Source organism: Daktulosphaira vitifoliae, unplaced genomic scaffold (genome assembly GCF_025091365.1).
Source record: "Daktulosphaira vitifoliae isolate Bord-2020 unplaced genomic scaffold, ASM2509136v1 Scaffold_5, whole genome shotgun sequence".
Lineage (NCBI taxonomy): Eukaryota > Metazoa > Arthropoda > Insecta > Hemiptera > Phylloxeridae > Daktulosphaira > Daktulosphaira vitifoliae.
The window spans coordinates 30,126,446-30,143,129 of record NW_026099576.1 but is presented as its reverse complement, the minus strand read 5'-3'; the positions used below and the strand labels follow the sequence as shown (position 1 = coordinate 30,143,129).

At 23.4% G+C, this 16,684-nt stretch overlaps 1 protein-coding gene across 7 annotated transcripts in view; it reads right to left on the bottom strand.

Annotated features, from left to right (window-relative positions):
- Positions 1 to 16,684, bottom strand: part of LOC126907270 (chloride channel protein 2) — a 30,139-nt gene that overhangs the window by 2,970 nt on the left and 10,485 nt on the right. The window contains exons 1-14 of one of the 7 annotated variants that reach the window (XM_050688412.1): positions 8,493 to 8,653; positions 6,376 to 6,512; positions 2,957 to 3,209; positions 2,533 to 2,661; positions 2,335 to 2,468; positions 1,598 to 1,880; positions 1,444 to 1,528; positions 1,274 to 1,375; positions 1,084 to 1,186; positions 874 to 1,005; positions 653 to 815; positions 479 to 594; positions 305 to 419; positions 106 to 243 (exon numbers count right to left, since the gene is read on the bottom strand). In XM_050688412.1, the coding sequence (XP_050544369.1) occupies positions 106 to 243; positions 305 to 419; positions 479 to 594; positions 653 to 815; positions 874 to 1,005; positions 1,084 to 1,186; positions 1,274 to 1,375; positions 1,444 to 1,528; positions 1,598 to 1,880; positions 2,335 to 2,468; positions 2,533 to 2,661; positions 2,957 to 3,209; positions 6,376 to 6,512; positions 8,493 to 8,511 (1,909 nt within the window). In that variant the 5' untranslated portion in view covers positions 8,512 to 8,653. Of the gene's footprint in view, positions 1 to 105; positions 244 to 304; positions 420 to 478; positions 595 to 652; positions 816 to 873; positions 1,006 to 1,083; positions 1,187 to 1,273; positions 1,376 to 1,443; positions 1,529 to 1,597; positions 1,881 to 2,334; positions 2,469 to 2,532; positions 2,662 to 2,956; positions 3,210 to 6,275; positions 6,309 to 6,375; positions 6,513 to 8,492; positions 8,654 to 12,310; positions 12,451 to 15,283; positions 15,302 to 16,684 lie in introns of those variants that run through there. The other 6 variants (XM_050688418.1, XM_050688414.1, XM_050688419.1 and 3 more) reach the window with 6 other exon arrangements.

Below are 16,684 nucleotides of genomic sequence, written 5' to 3'. Positions count from 1 at the left end.
AAAAAAAAAAAAAAAAAAAAAAACACATCATAGTAAAACCAATACCTTCTCAGCTTCGCATCGAAGCTAAAAGTAGATTAAATAAAAAATATGACAATTGATTACCGGGTTTATCGACTAGAGGAAAAATCTTCAAAACTTTATTTTCTTTTAGAACTTTTTTTAGATCTCTGTAGTTCATATTGTACCAAATATACTTGACTTCTCTGACCATAAAATCTTCCACATAAACGCTATACATACCTATCAAGGCAAAATAAACCTATTAGAAAAGTTAATGAGTAAATTTTCAACTGTAACTTACCTGAACTTGATGGTAAAAGATCGGGTAAGTACGGAAGATTTTTTATTAAAATTATACTATCGTATAACGATGGCTGTAACAAAACTGCTACAGCATTAGATATCAAGACAGCCATCTAAAAAAACAATAGTGTTAATTTTTCTATATAGATGACTTTTTTTTTTATCTATTTACCATAACAGGTATAATGTGTGTTATTTGTCCAGTCATTTCAAATGCTATAACAGATACTGAAATAGAATGAGTAACGGCTCCACTGAAAGCTGCAGCCCCGACCACGGCATAACCACCTATAAGAAATATTTATCGATTAATAATAATTAAAAAAATTTTAATTGCTCAAATTACCTGGTATGATTGTCGTAATAAATTTACCGTGCCTCACACCATAGGGAAACCATAAATGCATAAGTTCACCAACAATACGACCAAAAGCAGCTCCTGTTTTAAACACAGGTATGAAACTACCGGATGGTACAGGAATAGTTGATGCAATTATTGAAAATACAAACTGAAATAAACCATTTTCATTAAGTTAATTCTTTAAGTTTTAATTAATAGTAACATACATTGTAAGCTACGTAAGCTGATAAGCAGACAAAAACGTTAGTGTTTTCTGTTCGCCAATGATTCATCATTTCCGATTCCTCAATTGTAAATTCTTCTTTGGTCCAAGTAAAATTACTGAACAAACCTCTCAACTATTTTTATAAATGTTAATAAAGAAAGAAAGATTATATAATAAGAGTGTATTTGATTATAAATGTTTTTTTTAGTACCTGATCATTAACTGTTAAATCTCCAGCAATATATTTGCCAATACCCAAAGGGAACGTCATAGACAATATGAGAAAAGTAATCAAACTGGGATATAAGAATCGACTGAAAATGAAATAAAAAAACATGTTAAACTATTTTTGATTCCCAAAATATTTAAAAATTAGTTATTTATTGTAATTACTTACTTACTTCTTTTGGAGGAAAACGTTCATTTTTTTACTCTGTCTCATAAAAAGCACATACTGCCTATGAGCCCAAACATAACCAGCTCCAAACAATCCACAAACTACACTAAAATTCACATAGAATAATATTTAATTGTTAAATAATTGTTATACTTTTTTAAAGATCATGCATACCCTAAAAGTGCAAATACTGTCATTTCTTGTGGGTCAAAAGGATATTCCATGGTGAAATGAGTAGGGAAAAAAGCTTTCACGGTATCTAAAAAAAAAATTTATTATGATACCTTTCAAACACATAAATAAGAAATGTATTATATTTGTTAATAACCTTCTTTATTAAACCATACTGCCAAAAGTCTAAAAACTGTAGCACTGCATACAGCAGAAAAAAAACCTCTCCAATAATTTCTTACTGCAAAGTAAACCGTAGTTACTTCAATGCTAAATAGAACGCCTCCTATAGGAGCCCCAAAACAACTTGCTACTCCTACAGCGCAAGCAGCAGCCAACATTTCTGTATTCCTAGATTCATTTTCGTATATTCCTTTGAAAGATGTAATTACTTTTGTTAATAATGTGGCTGTAATACTAGCAATATGCACAAATGGACCCTAGTTAATTGTAAAATAATTATTATTAATTTATAATGTAGAATTTTTATATCATGTATGAAAAAAGTCTATATAGTTATTGTAATAACTATAAAGTGTAAAACACACAATTTTTTACCAATCAGTTGGTAAATATTTGAGCCTAATCCAAAGTTTTTTATGAAATATCACGGTACCTCAAAAATATTCGTGTATCAATCTATGTTTTTGCTCAATGTTTTACACCTTTTTTTTTTTAATTGAAAATCCCATTAAGACACCGTTTTTAATTAGTTTAAATGTACAGTAAAAAATCAAAATATTACAGGACAAAGAAAAATTGATACGTCAATAAAAATATACAGATACTAAAAGCGCAATATCAAAAATTAAAATATTTTTTACCTTATTTAGTTTAACTGCAAAAAGATAATAAAGTATAAGATTTTCCGTTAATGATGGTGAAATCACTCACCTCTTTTCCAAGAGGTAGACCTGAGCCTAATGTTGCCGTCACTCCGATAACTTTGGCAATTAAAGTTCTTAAAGTGAGAAATTCTTTTAGAGCGACTCCTCTTAATATGGTTTTCATTTCTGGAATTCCTGAACCTGTAAATGGTTGCGTGATATATATTTATATTATTTGAACGTTCCTATTAGTCAATAATTTTACCTATAGATTGAGGTGCAACTAAATGAGCAAAACCAGCAGCAAAAATAATTAAACTAACAGGCAAAAGAACCCAAACTATATACTGCAAATACTGATTAAACGCCATGTCTTTATACAACCATATTCTACCTGTGAAAAGTAATATAAAATATTTAAATATATATATATATATGTGGTATTAATTATTTAATTAATATATGTAAATAAAATATATTTTTGATATATAATATCAAATTTGTACATTTAAAATTGTTAATTTATACTTTTTGAATAATGTATGTTGAAATTAAATATCAACGGAGAAGTTTCATTTTTTAAAAACATTTTGATTATTCTTCTTAGTATTCACGATAATTTTAGAATGTATTTTAAAAAAATTCATATTGTTTGTAATTTAAACAAAAAACAGTACAATATTTTATACCTTCATTGATAAAATCTATACTGTAATCCATCACAAAACTAAGCACAGCCATAACAAGCCCCAGCATGGTCAAAAATACCCAGTCTTCACCAAGCTTAGCGAATGAATGTCGCCAAACAACTTCCAAAGTCGAGCTGATTTTGCCGCTGTATCTGCTAAAATCATCGCTTGTGTGTGTATGTATAATGGACGGTGTCCGATTTCGAGGTTCTTTAACATAGTCACCGAGTTCTTTGGTATATCGCCCGTACATCTGTATTAAATAAAACAAAGATTATTGTAGCATGCGGTTTGACTAAATTGACTTCACTATTTCATTGTAGCGATATTAGATTATTAAATGAATAAATTGAGTTCTGAATTGTTATCAAAGTTTAGTGGGTCAAAGAACTTAGTATCATTTAACACAGATCTATGAAATAATCAGTCAAATATCAAAAGAGAAAACCTGAAATTTCGGTTATTGTGTCATAACACGTGGTAAAAGGTAATTGTCAGGACGGTCTATTTTCAATTCGTGGCAAACAAAATCTGCGTGAACATTGTACTGAGCACATCTTATCATTTTATTATACTAGCAAGATTAGCCAATGCATGTTTTGAAAACTTTACTATTAAATAGATTAACAAATTGTTTGTGAATATAACACACACAATTATTGAAACAATTGAACAGTATGTTTTTATATAATCCTGTTAAACTAAATCGTTAAACAGAAACATAATATTTTCACCTAAAAAAATTGTATCTATATAGGGTAATTCCTTAATAACGCCTCATAAAATATTATTGTAAATATAAGATCTAATCATTTTTTTCGACGCTACTGGTTCTTAGCAATTCAATCAACAGTTCTATGAACAAAGGTACCCTATCGATTTATAATGTTTGCAGCTTGTATAAATAAATTTTTATTTTTCATTTCTCATAAACTTAAAACACTCGTTACTGACTGGTATTAGAATAAAATAAAAATAATTTCCTACAAACAAATTTTTTTTTGTTTAATCAAACTTTAATTAAATTTTAATATAAATAACATTTGCCACAAATTAACAATTTGTATTATACAATTATGCCAGATTAAAATAAAAATATACGTTTATAATAATAAGTTGTAAATTGTATAAAGTATAAGAGGTGAAGTAGAAATTTAATTTTTCTCATAGAGTAGTTCAACAAACAATTATTATCGTCGTAAAAAAAAAAAAAAAATGATTAGCTCTTATATTTTCAAAAATATTTCATAAGGCTTAATTAGAGAATTAACAATTTTTTTGATGTACTAAAAGATGTTTTCACTATTCAACTTTTTTTATTGCGTATTTAAATCAAAGCAACCAAGTAAACATAATTTTCAATTTAATATTTCTAATAAACATTTAAATTAAAGTATAAATTAATTATTATAAGTACTGACACAATACCACATGACTATGCAATGATTAATTTCAAGTTTATTTTTTTCACAAGATCGATATCATTAAAAGGTATATAAAATACAAAAATAAGTGTGTAAAAATAAACTATTCACAGATACATTATTTGATATATGACAGTTACGACCTTTAAACATATTTATTAGTTACAAAATGAAAATTAAGATATATATTAAAAATTAAATCATTTGTTTTAAATATGGCAAAATCATATTTTTGATGTTGAAAAGAAGTAAATTTAAAAATTAGTCACTTAAATATTCCGAATCCAAATGTAGTAAATATTATATAATATTTAAGTTCACGTTCAAATTTATTAAATTTTATTTTTAGTTAACAATTATTATTGACAAAAAGTTATACCATAAGTTTGATTCAAAAGTTAGTTTTTAGTTATGTTATTTGCTTTGATGCTATGTTATTACTGATTTAAATTAATAAACTTATATTTTTAAGTTGTTTAAATTAAATCAAAATGCTTTATAATAATTTATAAAGTAATAATTATGATATTATTTCTATTTCGTAATTCTAAATTTTTTTGAATAACTAGTCAACCTTTTATAAGTCGTGGCAATTTATTTTTAAAGACTAAACTTGAAAGATTTTTTATACCTTGGCACAAAAACGAACATTGTAAGACAAATGATATTTTTTTGTTATCCAGCCAATTTTAAACCTTTGTAAATAAATTTATAGTTTATTCTAATGTTAAAATACTTCATAACCCCAATACGCTTAAATTAAATAATCTAAGTAACTCCAACATTAATCAATATATATATGTATAGCCTCAGAGTCTTTCTTCATTGTTAAATGTAGTGCATTTAATAAAGTTTAAGAACAATTTAATTTTAAAACATAAAATAAAATTATGTCTACAATTGCTAGTGAGTCTCTAGATTTCCTATTAAAGTGATGGATAGTATAAAAATACTAACATAAAAGTCTATTCATAACTGTTATTATTATTCATTAACATTATTTGCTTGAGTCACTAAAATTTAAATATGTATACTTATTATTAATTTTTTACTTTTATTATTTTAGTTATTTAACTTAACAATATAATTTGTACTTTTATTCAGCTGTTAATGGCGTAATTATCCATGGTTTGATTTGTATAGAATTTAAAAATTTAACGTGAGTAATACAATAGCTTCGTAATTTAATAAAAAGTATTTAACATTTATTTTAAACTGAATGTGGCATAAAACTTAAAAGTAAATGACAAAACAAACACAGATAAATTTTATAAAATTTTTTGTAGGTTGTACGCCGTATATCCGCTAAAATACCACTATATGTGCGTGTTATAATGTGTTTTTAATTAGTAAGTTTATAATATGTACCATCCACAAAAAAAAAAAAACTTCCAAAAACATTGTTAGTTTAGAACTAAGTGAAAGTAATCCAATTATTTCTTAAAATTTTAAAGTAATATTAAGTAGAATTGCAGCCTAAATTCAAAAATGGTTTGCTAAATATGTAAAGACTTGTTATCATAAATAATAAAATTATTTACTACTATGTACTATTAACTGATTTTTATAAACTCTAAATATAACTAAAAATCTATATGAAAAACATAATAGACATGCCATTAGCTTAGTGCCAGCTATAGTAAATAAATAATCAATCTCATAGTGGTCTGATAAAATAAAATGTTAGACTATTTAACAAATTCTAACGTTACAAAATTATCATAATTTTTATTTGGTACAACATAAATATAAGCTCCTAAACACTGTAATCTATAATGATATTATTAAGGAATCATTGAACTTATTGACTGTAATTGAATAAATCTACAATCATTAAAAAATGTTTTTTAAAGCTATTAACCTAATTTTGTACACTAATATCAGCTAATATTTACTTAGTTAATGAGTTCATCGGAGCTTTATTAAACCTAAAATATTATATACTATTTTGTTATTTTTTAATTAATTTTTTTAATATACACTATTTAGACTTACTGCTGTTTGCACCAAGTCTACGGGTGGTGGACTTGGATAAAATGAAGACAAGACTTTAGATTCTTTTTCCAAATCATCTACTTCCAACTCCGATTTCCGTCTTTTCATTATTGGAGAAGAAATTTTGGCCGTTTTCCCTACAGTCATGATTTTAACGATTTCAAATTTTTACTTTAATTGATTTAAAAAAAATGCAAATATTTAATAGAAATCCATAAATGTTATAAAGCGCATATACAACAATGCATGACTATCTATTTTGCAAACTGTATAGTATACAAACAGAGTTGAACAAATTGAATAATCGCCTTAAATTGGACTATACAGGGACAATGACGATACCTACGCTTTTTATACGACGGGATAAGTCGCAGAGAATAAAATGTAGCGAGTAAAAGATATTATACCACTTAAAATATTTATGATTAAAGTTATGTAGCTTTTATCATAACAAATTTTTCCTTGTTAAAACTATTAATGTAGGTTACTTAAGTGAATTAAAACTTAATAATTAAGATGGTCAAGTTTAAATGTTATATTAGAATTATTTAAAAACGATTTAATTTAAATAATTATTAAAAACGAATTTCAATTGTATTATTATTTTATTTTTTATAAAAATAACAAAAATTCAATATGACTTGTGTGAAAATTGATTTGGTTAAATATTTAAATTATATGAATTGGTACATTTAATAATAATGAGATCAAAATATATGCAAAGTTTGAAGAGGCCTGAAAATCCTACCAAAAATAAAATTATTCCTCCAGAATTTAGAAAAATTTTATTTAGTGTGAATATATTTTTAGGATGAATAAAAAATTTAATCTAGCTCTTTATACATTTTTTTACCTCTTCCTTTTGCATACAAATTATATAACGAAATTACAACAACTTAATTTTGTATATTGATATTTTGTTGAATAAATTAAAACAAGCTTATTTATTGCTTAAAATCCAATCCTGGTAAGAAGGCAAATAGGCAAAAATTGGAGTAAAATGAGAGGTATGATAGCTAATATTAAAGTGTTAAATAATCTTTAGTAAGTCATTCCAAAAAAATGTATCAACTTATATGAAATACTGAGCCTTAGTTGATACATTAGTCATGTTAAGCTTTCTGGTCAATGCATTAAATATTGTGAAACAAAAAATTTATTAATTTAATATTAAATATTTCACTTAATCGAGGTCAATATTTTTTGTGACCTTGATAATATACGTATATTTATTAAACCCATAATATACACATTATAACGCGTAATAAATAATTGTTAACCAACCTTCGGATTAATAAAAAATAAAAAAATAAATAATTATTAAAATACAAAAATTCATTTTTCAATTATTTTTTTTTCAGTCAAGAAAATTAAGGTTATATAATAAATTTAATTACCTTTAAAGGTAAAGTAATTGTGAAAAAGAACAGGTTAAAACAAAATTTTTGATAAAAAAAGAACTCAAAATTCAAAACACATTACGTTAATTTTTTTACGTATACATGAAGGCATGTCAAAATTACATTTTAAAAAAGATAAATATGTTTTATAATTTTTTAAATTTTGGTAATTCTTAGAGTAAATATTAAGAATTGTATAACTTTTACTTTAAATTATAAAGAAGCTATATAGGAATAACTTAACATTCCGTGAACAAAATTGTAACTTTACTTGAAGGCTTAATTCCAATAGTTCATTTACAGTTCTTATTAATTATTTATTTTAAAAATGTGTTATTTCACATCTTTAGTAAAAATAAAAAATTAATAAAACAAAAAAATTAATAAAAATTCATTTTTTTTTTTTTTTTAACTTGACGCCCAAATATAGACAACGAGTAAGTTTCCTTGTTACATAATTACAAGGGAAGGGTGTTAAATAAACAATAGACGCTCTTTCCTATAAAAGTACGTACTTCAATATTATTCCGGTTTTCCTATGTGCTAAAACCTAGATATTAATATTAATTTATTTTTAAAGTATAGTTTATTTAAAAATTACTGATGACAAACCTAAAGAGTTCACTAAATAAAGTGAAAAATTAAAATTAAAATTAAAATGTAAATTTATTTTTATTAGAACGGCATAAAATAAAGAATTAAAAAAATTTTACTTACATCCTCCAGAAGATTTCATCGTGTTTTTTTAAACAATGCCTTCAAAATATTTTAAGTACTTAAATTTTTTGGTTACTAATATTTTTCACATTACTACTAAGTTGTCATGTACTTTAAGTAGGTATAACAGGTTGCAGTTCGTTCTATACTGCGATAAAAAACAACGAGGTCACATAAGGTTATGGATGCATGAATGAAAAACACCAGATGTCTCTGTTATAATTCCTAATATTTTATTAGAAATGAGTTACATATGTTTTTAAATCTGTTAAATTTTATCTTAATAATAAAAAATTAACAGTCGAAATTATTAATGTAAAGTTCATTTTAATATTAAAAAGTGTACAGGAATATTTTATTTATTTAAACTTAATTTTGATTCCAAGATTTTACAGTTAGAAAATTAAATAATAATATTATTTCATCAAAAATAAATGTATGTGATACATAAACAATATTTAAGATAACTGTTTACCTAATATTATTACTCATATTATATTGAAGAATACACATTTGATTCTAAGTTAGTTAACACAACTTCCGTCAAAATAAAATCGTGGTTAAAAGTGAAAACAGAAAATCTCGTAAACAAATCTAAAAATCCAGATAAATGGATAAATACCCCACCTGGTTCTTTTTTAATGTAAAAAAAGATAAGTTATGTATAAAGAACAAAATTAAATAAATGTAAATAAACTCCACAGTAGTCAATCATATAATATTTTAAGTTTATATAATATAGAATCTTTGTTTGTCTCTGCTTTAAATTAAAAAGTAATTATTTTTGGAATAAATTAATAAACTACAAAACTTAAAAGAAAACTAGGCAATATTTTTATTGTATGAAATCTGTACATAATATTTAATCTATTTTAAAATTAAATAAATATATTTTTAACAATCAAAGATTTATAAATTAAATTAGTTTAAGCATATAAAATGTTAAAGTTAAAAATAATTAATTGTTAAAGTTCCTACTATATATTTTTTAAAAACCAGGTATTACTTGTTTAATAAGAGATACCTAATGCTTACTGTCCACACAAAACTAATTGTTGCCCAACCTATACTGTAGATGCATTACATTAATCTGTTTAATTGTTTCTTAGGTAAACAAATTATAAATATATTTTTACAAAATATAGTAAACTTTTGTTGTATTAATATTATTTTTCAACTGTATCAATTGGTTTTCGTTGATAAGGTTTAATGTTACTACAATAAAGATAAAATTAAGCATACCAGTTAACAGTATTACAATTAATATTTAATTAATAATATAACTAATAAATTAAGACTATAATTTAAATTATTTTTCAAAAGGTTAAGCGCGTTTAACGGATGAGTTATTACTGAATTATTTGAAAACTATAATTCATAATTAAAACAGCTTAATCTTTGTCATGTTTTATTATTTATATTATACATGTTAGCTTATTATGCAAATAGAAACTGCAAAATGATGATTATTCATTTTTTTATGATTGTGAGTACAAAGAATCTCTTTATTTAAACAATTTTTACTTAAAATTTTTAAACGAGTCAAGAAAAGTTGAAATTTACTTTTCAGTATTTTATTTTACGACAAAAAATTATATAATATAATCTTATAACAATTATTTATCTTATAATAAAAAGTTGAGTATTTCTTTAAATTAAAATTATTATTTATTTATTTGACTATTCGAAATACAAAATTAACCACGATTTGATTACACAAAAACACTTTAAAAAAGGCATACTACTAAAGTATATTAGAGTACATCCAAGTACATGGATGATAATGAAAATTCTACTAGACATCTAATAAAAGTTTACCATGTATATTTTTACCATTCTTCTTTAATTGAAATTTTTCTCTAATTATGTGACATTAGAACTAAATTAAGAATTACATTATTATTTTTACATTCAACATTTTTCAATTTTAACTTCGATGCAAAGCTGAGAATGTATTAATATTGCTATGTGTTTTTTTTTTTGTGTGCCTGTTACCACTTTTTCTCAGCTCTCATCGAACCGATTTCTTTCAACGATATGTCAAGAAGACATTACCTTCAAAAACTGAAAAAATTTCCGTCCTTCATAAGAACACAAATTTTCTGTATTGCGTTGTAATTGCAAGTGCAAGATCTGTTTGAACGCAACAACATGCGTGCATAGTTTTTTCTATTTAAACATTGATATTGATTTATATTTTTATTTCCATGAAACTCATATTAAAAGAAAAATCATTGTATTTAATATTAATACTGAATACAATTATTTTTATTTTTGAATAAATATTTATCGCTAATTAGCTATGAAAATTTCATTTAGAATACTAAATTTAAAAAAAAGTTAAAAAACCCAAATGAAGCGGTATTTAGCATAATGGAGATCTGATATTGTAGACTTCAGTTTAGATTGATATATGAAATTATCTACACCACTGTGTAAATACTACAACAGTGGTTGTAGTAAAATACTACAATGCGAATAGGTTAATTTATATTTGGATATATTTAATTACACAATAAATAAATAAGAAAAAATTCTATAATTTTTCCTTTTTTTAATGGATAAAACATAACACATTATAGATTGATTGACTTTTAAATTAAATTATTTTAGGTTAAAAGTTGCAAGACGTTCCATTAATACGGGATTGATAAAACCCACGACCCAGTTGCCGTAGAGACAAACTTTACCACTAGACTATATTCGTAAGGAACTATTTCCATGAGCGAATTCATAAAAAAGAAGTGTTTTATGAACGATTTCAATTTTCGAAAGAAAAATTTTCTCGTTTATTAGTTCCATTCATAATTTTATTTATACTTAGATACAGTTTTTTTATGGTTCAAAAGTAAACATAAATACTTAAATTTGGATTTAAAGATTGACAGGAACTAATAGGATGACATTAATTAATTATTTCTATTATTGACAAAAGATTTCTAAATTTATAAAATGATAAATTTAGACTAGTCAAAGTAACCTAAAAATAGTTCATTAGTTTTATGAACCTAATTTCCTTTCGGTGTAATTCATGATATTATCTATTTAATTCTGCGAATCAATGAACATATAGCCAATGTATTGATATCATATCAGGTGCTGCGATAAAAAAAACTGCAATAATAATACTACTTTGATTAGATAGAGTGGAGTATACGTAGTCAAATACAAAAAAACAAACACGTCAGAAAAAATTGTTCAGCATGGCAATGAAGCAAAATCTATATAACATCAGTATCATCATACAAAATATGCAGCATCCTTTTAGATTGTAATAATATAAAAATGAATAAAATTACTGTATTGAAAATAAAAACTTCCTATTTCATGAATTGTATTGTTTTTTATTTAACATTTATAATCATATACAATTTGAAGATTAATTTACAGCTTATACAGAATATAATAATAAAGTGGTAATTCATTAATTTAAGACCATTAAATAATCATGCACCTTAACTTCAATATTCTCTTACAATAGAAATAATATTATCTAATATGACATTGTGAAACGCTTATGACAATCGGTACATATAGATAAATAATAAAAAAAAATTCAACAGACAATGAGGTTAAAGTATAAAAGTTGATGACTGAATTATATTGAAGTATCAGATAATAAATGATTATCTGTAGTAAATCATTTCAAAATAGAACGAAATTTGAAAAAATTCACTATAACAAATCGTAACTACACTATTTTGTAAAAATATACTGACAGTTTATTCAGAAATTAATATTATACTAACATACTACCTAGTTAATATACAAATTATCTACACTATGTCCAACGTATTTATTTTGAATGAATAACTTACGACTTCCTTTCTATCCATTAATTCAATAGACAATTGACAAATAGTTTATTGACCACAGCTCAAATTGTATAACTTTATAGTAACAACCTTAGAAACAAGATTTTAGTGAAATTTCATTTTTTGTATACTTATAAATTGAAATTAAGGAAAATATAATTCTATACTGCATAAAAGTATTGCAATAGAATAGTAAGATACGTCATTATAGTAAAAAAAACGAAATGCTTTGGATGTCGAAAATCTATTGTTACCTAAATATTTTTTCTGTGTTTTTAATTGTAACAGGCGGGGACCAATTAAAGAATATTTTTAAATAGGTGTAAGTATTCTTATGAGCTTAAGGTACTAATGAGTAATATTCTTTAAGGTTTCTGTCTTGCAATTAAAATTCAGACAAAAATATACAGATAATACAATGTGCTACCCAACATCTGAGACATTTCGTTTAATAGTTGTTAAAACGTGACTTGTTTTACTGTAATATATTTTTTCTAGTTGACTTTCATATTAATTTTATATACACAAAAAACACTTTATTTTAAAATAAGTATTAATACTAGATTTTATTTTAATCCGAGTAACTTGTGATTCTCATCAAATTATCAATTTTTTAACTTTAGTAGAAATTAAGGAAAGGATAAAATAAAAATCGTAAGTTTTATTCATAATTTGACAATAAAGTATAGTTTTTTCAAAACCTACAAATTTTTTTAATATAATTATGATTATATAAGTAATTAACAAAAACTACCATTAGAGTTAAGTTAGGCTGTTGAACTGATAACTATAAATAATTAATATAATTAAGTAATGATAGAAGATTACAAGAACTATAAAAGTAATTTATTCATTTCTATGACCTAAATTTCAGCATTTTATACAGAATCACATTATAATAATTTTTGAAATGTATAATTTTATGTATCGTATATGATATGAAACTGTGAAGTTTCATATTAGAATAAATTAGAATTATTTGCATTAATTATTAACTTTAGTATAGTAGTGAAAATATATATTTAAGGTAATTGAAAAATTATAGTTCAAACTTGTAATTATTAAATATAATTATCTTGAGAATTTATCTATACAGAAAGTACACAAAAGAATATATTTTGCTACAGTTTTTGATTAATGGCTTAGATTAGTTAAAAAAAAAAAGTGTATTATCTGGTTTTCTTTCTTAACGGAATGCTATGTGTTATATTTTGACATAACAAAGCTCAATTTATTAACTTCATAGCTATGTAAATATCAGAGTCATAAGCGTACAGTAATTTGTATTATTTTGTATTGTGATCGTATATCATAACAACAAACTGTTGAAAGTATAGAGCGATTCTTTAACTATGACTTATGCAATATCTTAAAAATATAAAGCATATAATAATTTTTTCTGAAGTTAATATTATTCTGTAATTTATAATTTTCCAAAAAAAAAAAAAATTGGCCCATCCCCTTATTTATTTATTTTTTTGTAAATTGTAACTAATTTAGTTTTTTAAAAGGAATCAAATATGTTTAATAAACTAACAAATATGAAAATAACTGTTCGTTAACAACTTTCGAACCAGTATATCCTATGTTATTACCACTTTAATATAAAAACATAAAGCGCAAGTCTTAATAAAAATGATATATTTCAAAATGATAGTTCAAATGTTTTTAATTTTCTTAGTTAGATAATTTTCTTATTTTTGAGCTGATAAAAAACAAATATGTTTCCAATTAAAAACAAAATTTGACACAATATTAAGGAGGTAAAAAAGGTTAGAACTAGAAATGTTTCGAGTAATAAATACATGTACTAACGTAGTATCCAGTAAAAGTGTGGTAGCCAAATTTTCAGTATTAATGATATAAAAAGGTGTAAAAATAAAATTTTCTCTTAATTTAAGTTAAAATCAAATATATATAGTGGAAGCCTTAAAGTCTCTATATTCAAATTTTGATTTCCTAAAAATTAAAAAAACATGTGTATTTTTAGAAATACATTTATTTAATGTAGGAAAAAATTACATTTAGTCTTCTTAAAAATTTTTCATTTAACATATGCATTAAATTCTCCATTATATGATATTTGTTGATATATTAAAAAAAAAAAATTAATAGAATCTTTTGATTGAAATTATAGCCGTATTGTAATCAAAATATATTGATTTTCATTAAAATTTGTTGAACTAAAAAACATTTTTATAATTATATAAAGACATAAAAAATGTCTTAAAAGATTTTTTCTCTTTTTTTGTTCATAATTTTATTAAGCACAATATATCATTACTTGAGTAGTGTTATTTGTTATGAGTAATAAACTTTTAAAAATATTCCGAGCTTCAAACATGTGTTAAAATAAATATGTACTATGATAGCAAAAATAGATTTGTTCCCACAAATTTTTGTTTATGCCATTTTGACAAATGGCCGCCCATATTAAAAAAATTATTTTTATGTTACAATTTTCGATTTTATATTCCTATACTTTTTGAAAAATAAATGGTTAATAACAATGTTTTTTTATAAGTACTTCTTACATATCCCTTTTATCCAACATGTTTATTTTTTAAATTTTAAATACAAGAGGGGTGAAATATTGGAAATATACATATATAATAAAGTAAAAGTAATGTCAGTTATTTTAATTTCATTGGATTAATATCTTTAATTAACGTTGCTTTTAAATAAATGGCATTTTAGAATAATAAATATAATTTGAAGTGTATCTTTTTGTTGTGACTAAAATAATAGAAATATAATTGCAGCAATTAAAAAAAAGAACATTGTATAACAAGTTGTTTGTGTCATATATTTATAGTTATTAAAGTCAAAAAATAACAATTTTTTAGCAAATCAAAAATAAGATAAATATTTCACGTGATGGAAAATGTGACTTTTAAAATTCAAACCATAATAAAATAATAACTAAATTCTAATAAAATTAATGAATAAACTGAAAATGACAAAATTTGCACATACCTTATAGTAATTTTTCAAATAGCTTATATTTTAGAACATTGATAGTTTGAAATTTCATGTAAAATATTGACTACACGCTACTATGTTATAACTTATTTTGTTTCTACACATAGTGTAAACCATTAGCAAATAATAAAAAATTGAATAGGTGATTTTTATAAATATTATTAACTGATTCTATTGTAAATTATTTTTCTGTTTACAAATTTACTATACATTAATAAAATTAAAATTATCTTTAGTGAAATGAATATTAATAATAATATAATACATAAATAACGTATAATTTCGGATAATCACAATACGTCATGATTGAAAAAATTTCCATAATTATATGAATTTTTACAATTGAATAATATGAAAAATGTACTAAGAAGAAATATATAGGTATTACCTATTGCTTAAGGCAAAAAACTAAAAAAACCAGTTTATTAACTATACTTCTGATACGGGTGTTGGGATTTTAAAATATATATAAAATAAAATAAAAACTGAAACAGTAGAGATGCGATCTAGTTAGAACAAATTTAAATGATTTCTGATATTGATTAATATTACTATCATAAAACTTTTAAATGCAAATTTGTTAAATTTTACAATAATTTGTATAATTATAATTTTACAATTGCTATATTTTAAAATTTCACTCAGATATTAAATGATTATTAAAATATTTATTTTAACACACAATATGCAATTAGATATTTCTGTAATCGTTTAGTCACTATTTTTCTCCTAAATAATAAATTACTATCCTACCGGAATATGAAGTACAAGAAATCTATTTAATATTTTTATCAGTTTTTTCTTTATTATTTTGATAATATAAAAATATGTTTGTCATATCACTTAGATTTTCTATCAACAATCTTTTTAAGTCACCTCTATGCGCATCGGGATTAAAACATATAATCGGAACTATTTCTTTTTTTTTTAAAAAGAACTTTTAAAAAACATTAGTTTGATAAATAAATTTGAAAATACCTTTTTTTACAATAAACTAATTTTGAAATATTAATTTAAATTTCTAAAATGTAAGTTTTTTTCTATTTTTGCCGATATAGGTTCAACTAAATTAAAATAGGTACTTTTAACGCATTTACCAACAAAATAGTTCATTTATAGTTGAGAATTTTCATGGACAGTCAAAAATAATAACACACCATAGTAAATTCAATATCTTCTCAGCATAGAATAAAACTAAAAGTCATATATGAAATATTGAAAATAATATATATATAAACCCTACATGTTGTCAATAGGTTGAATATCTTATATTTATTCAAAACTATTTTTACTTTAAAAAGTTTTGTTCTATTCATAACAAATTAACTTCGGGTGTCAATTTTGTGATATTAATTTAAATTAAAATAAAAGTCTTTACAAAAACTATACGCTCTC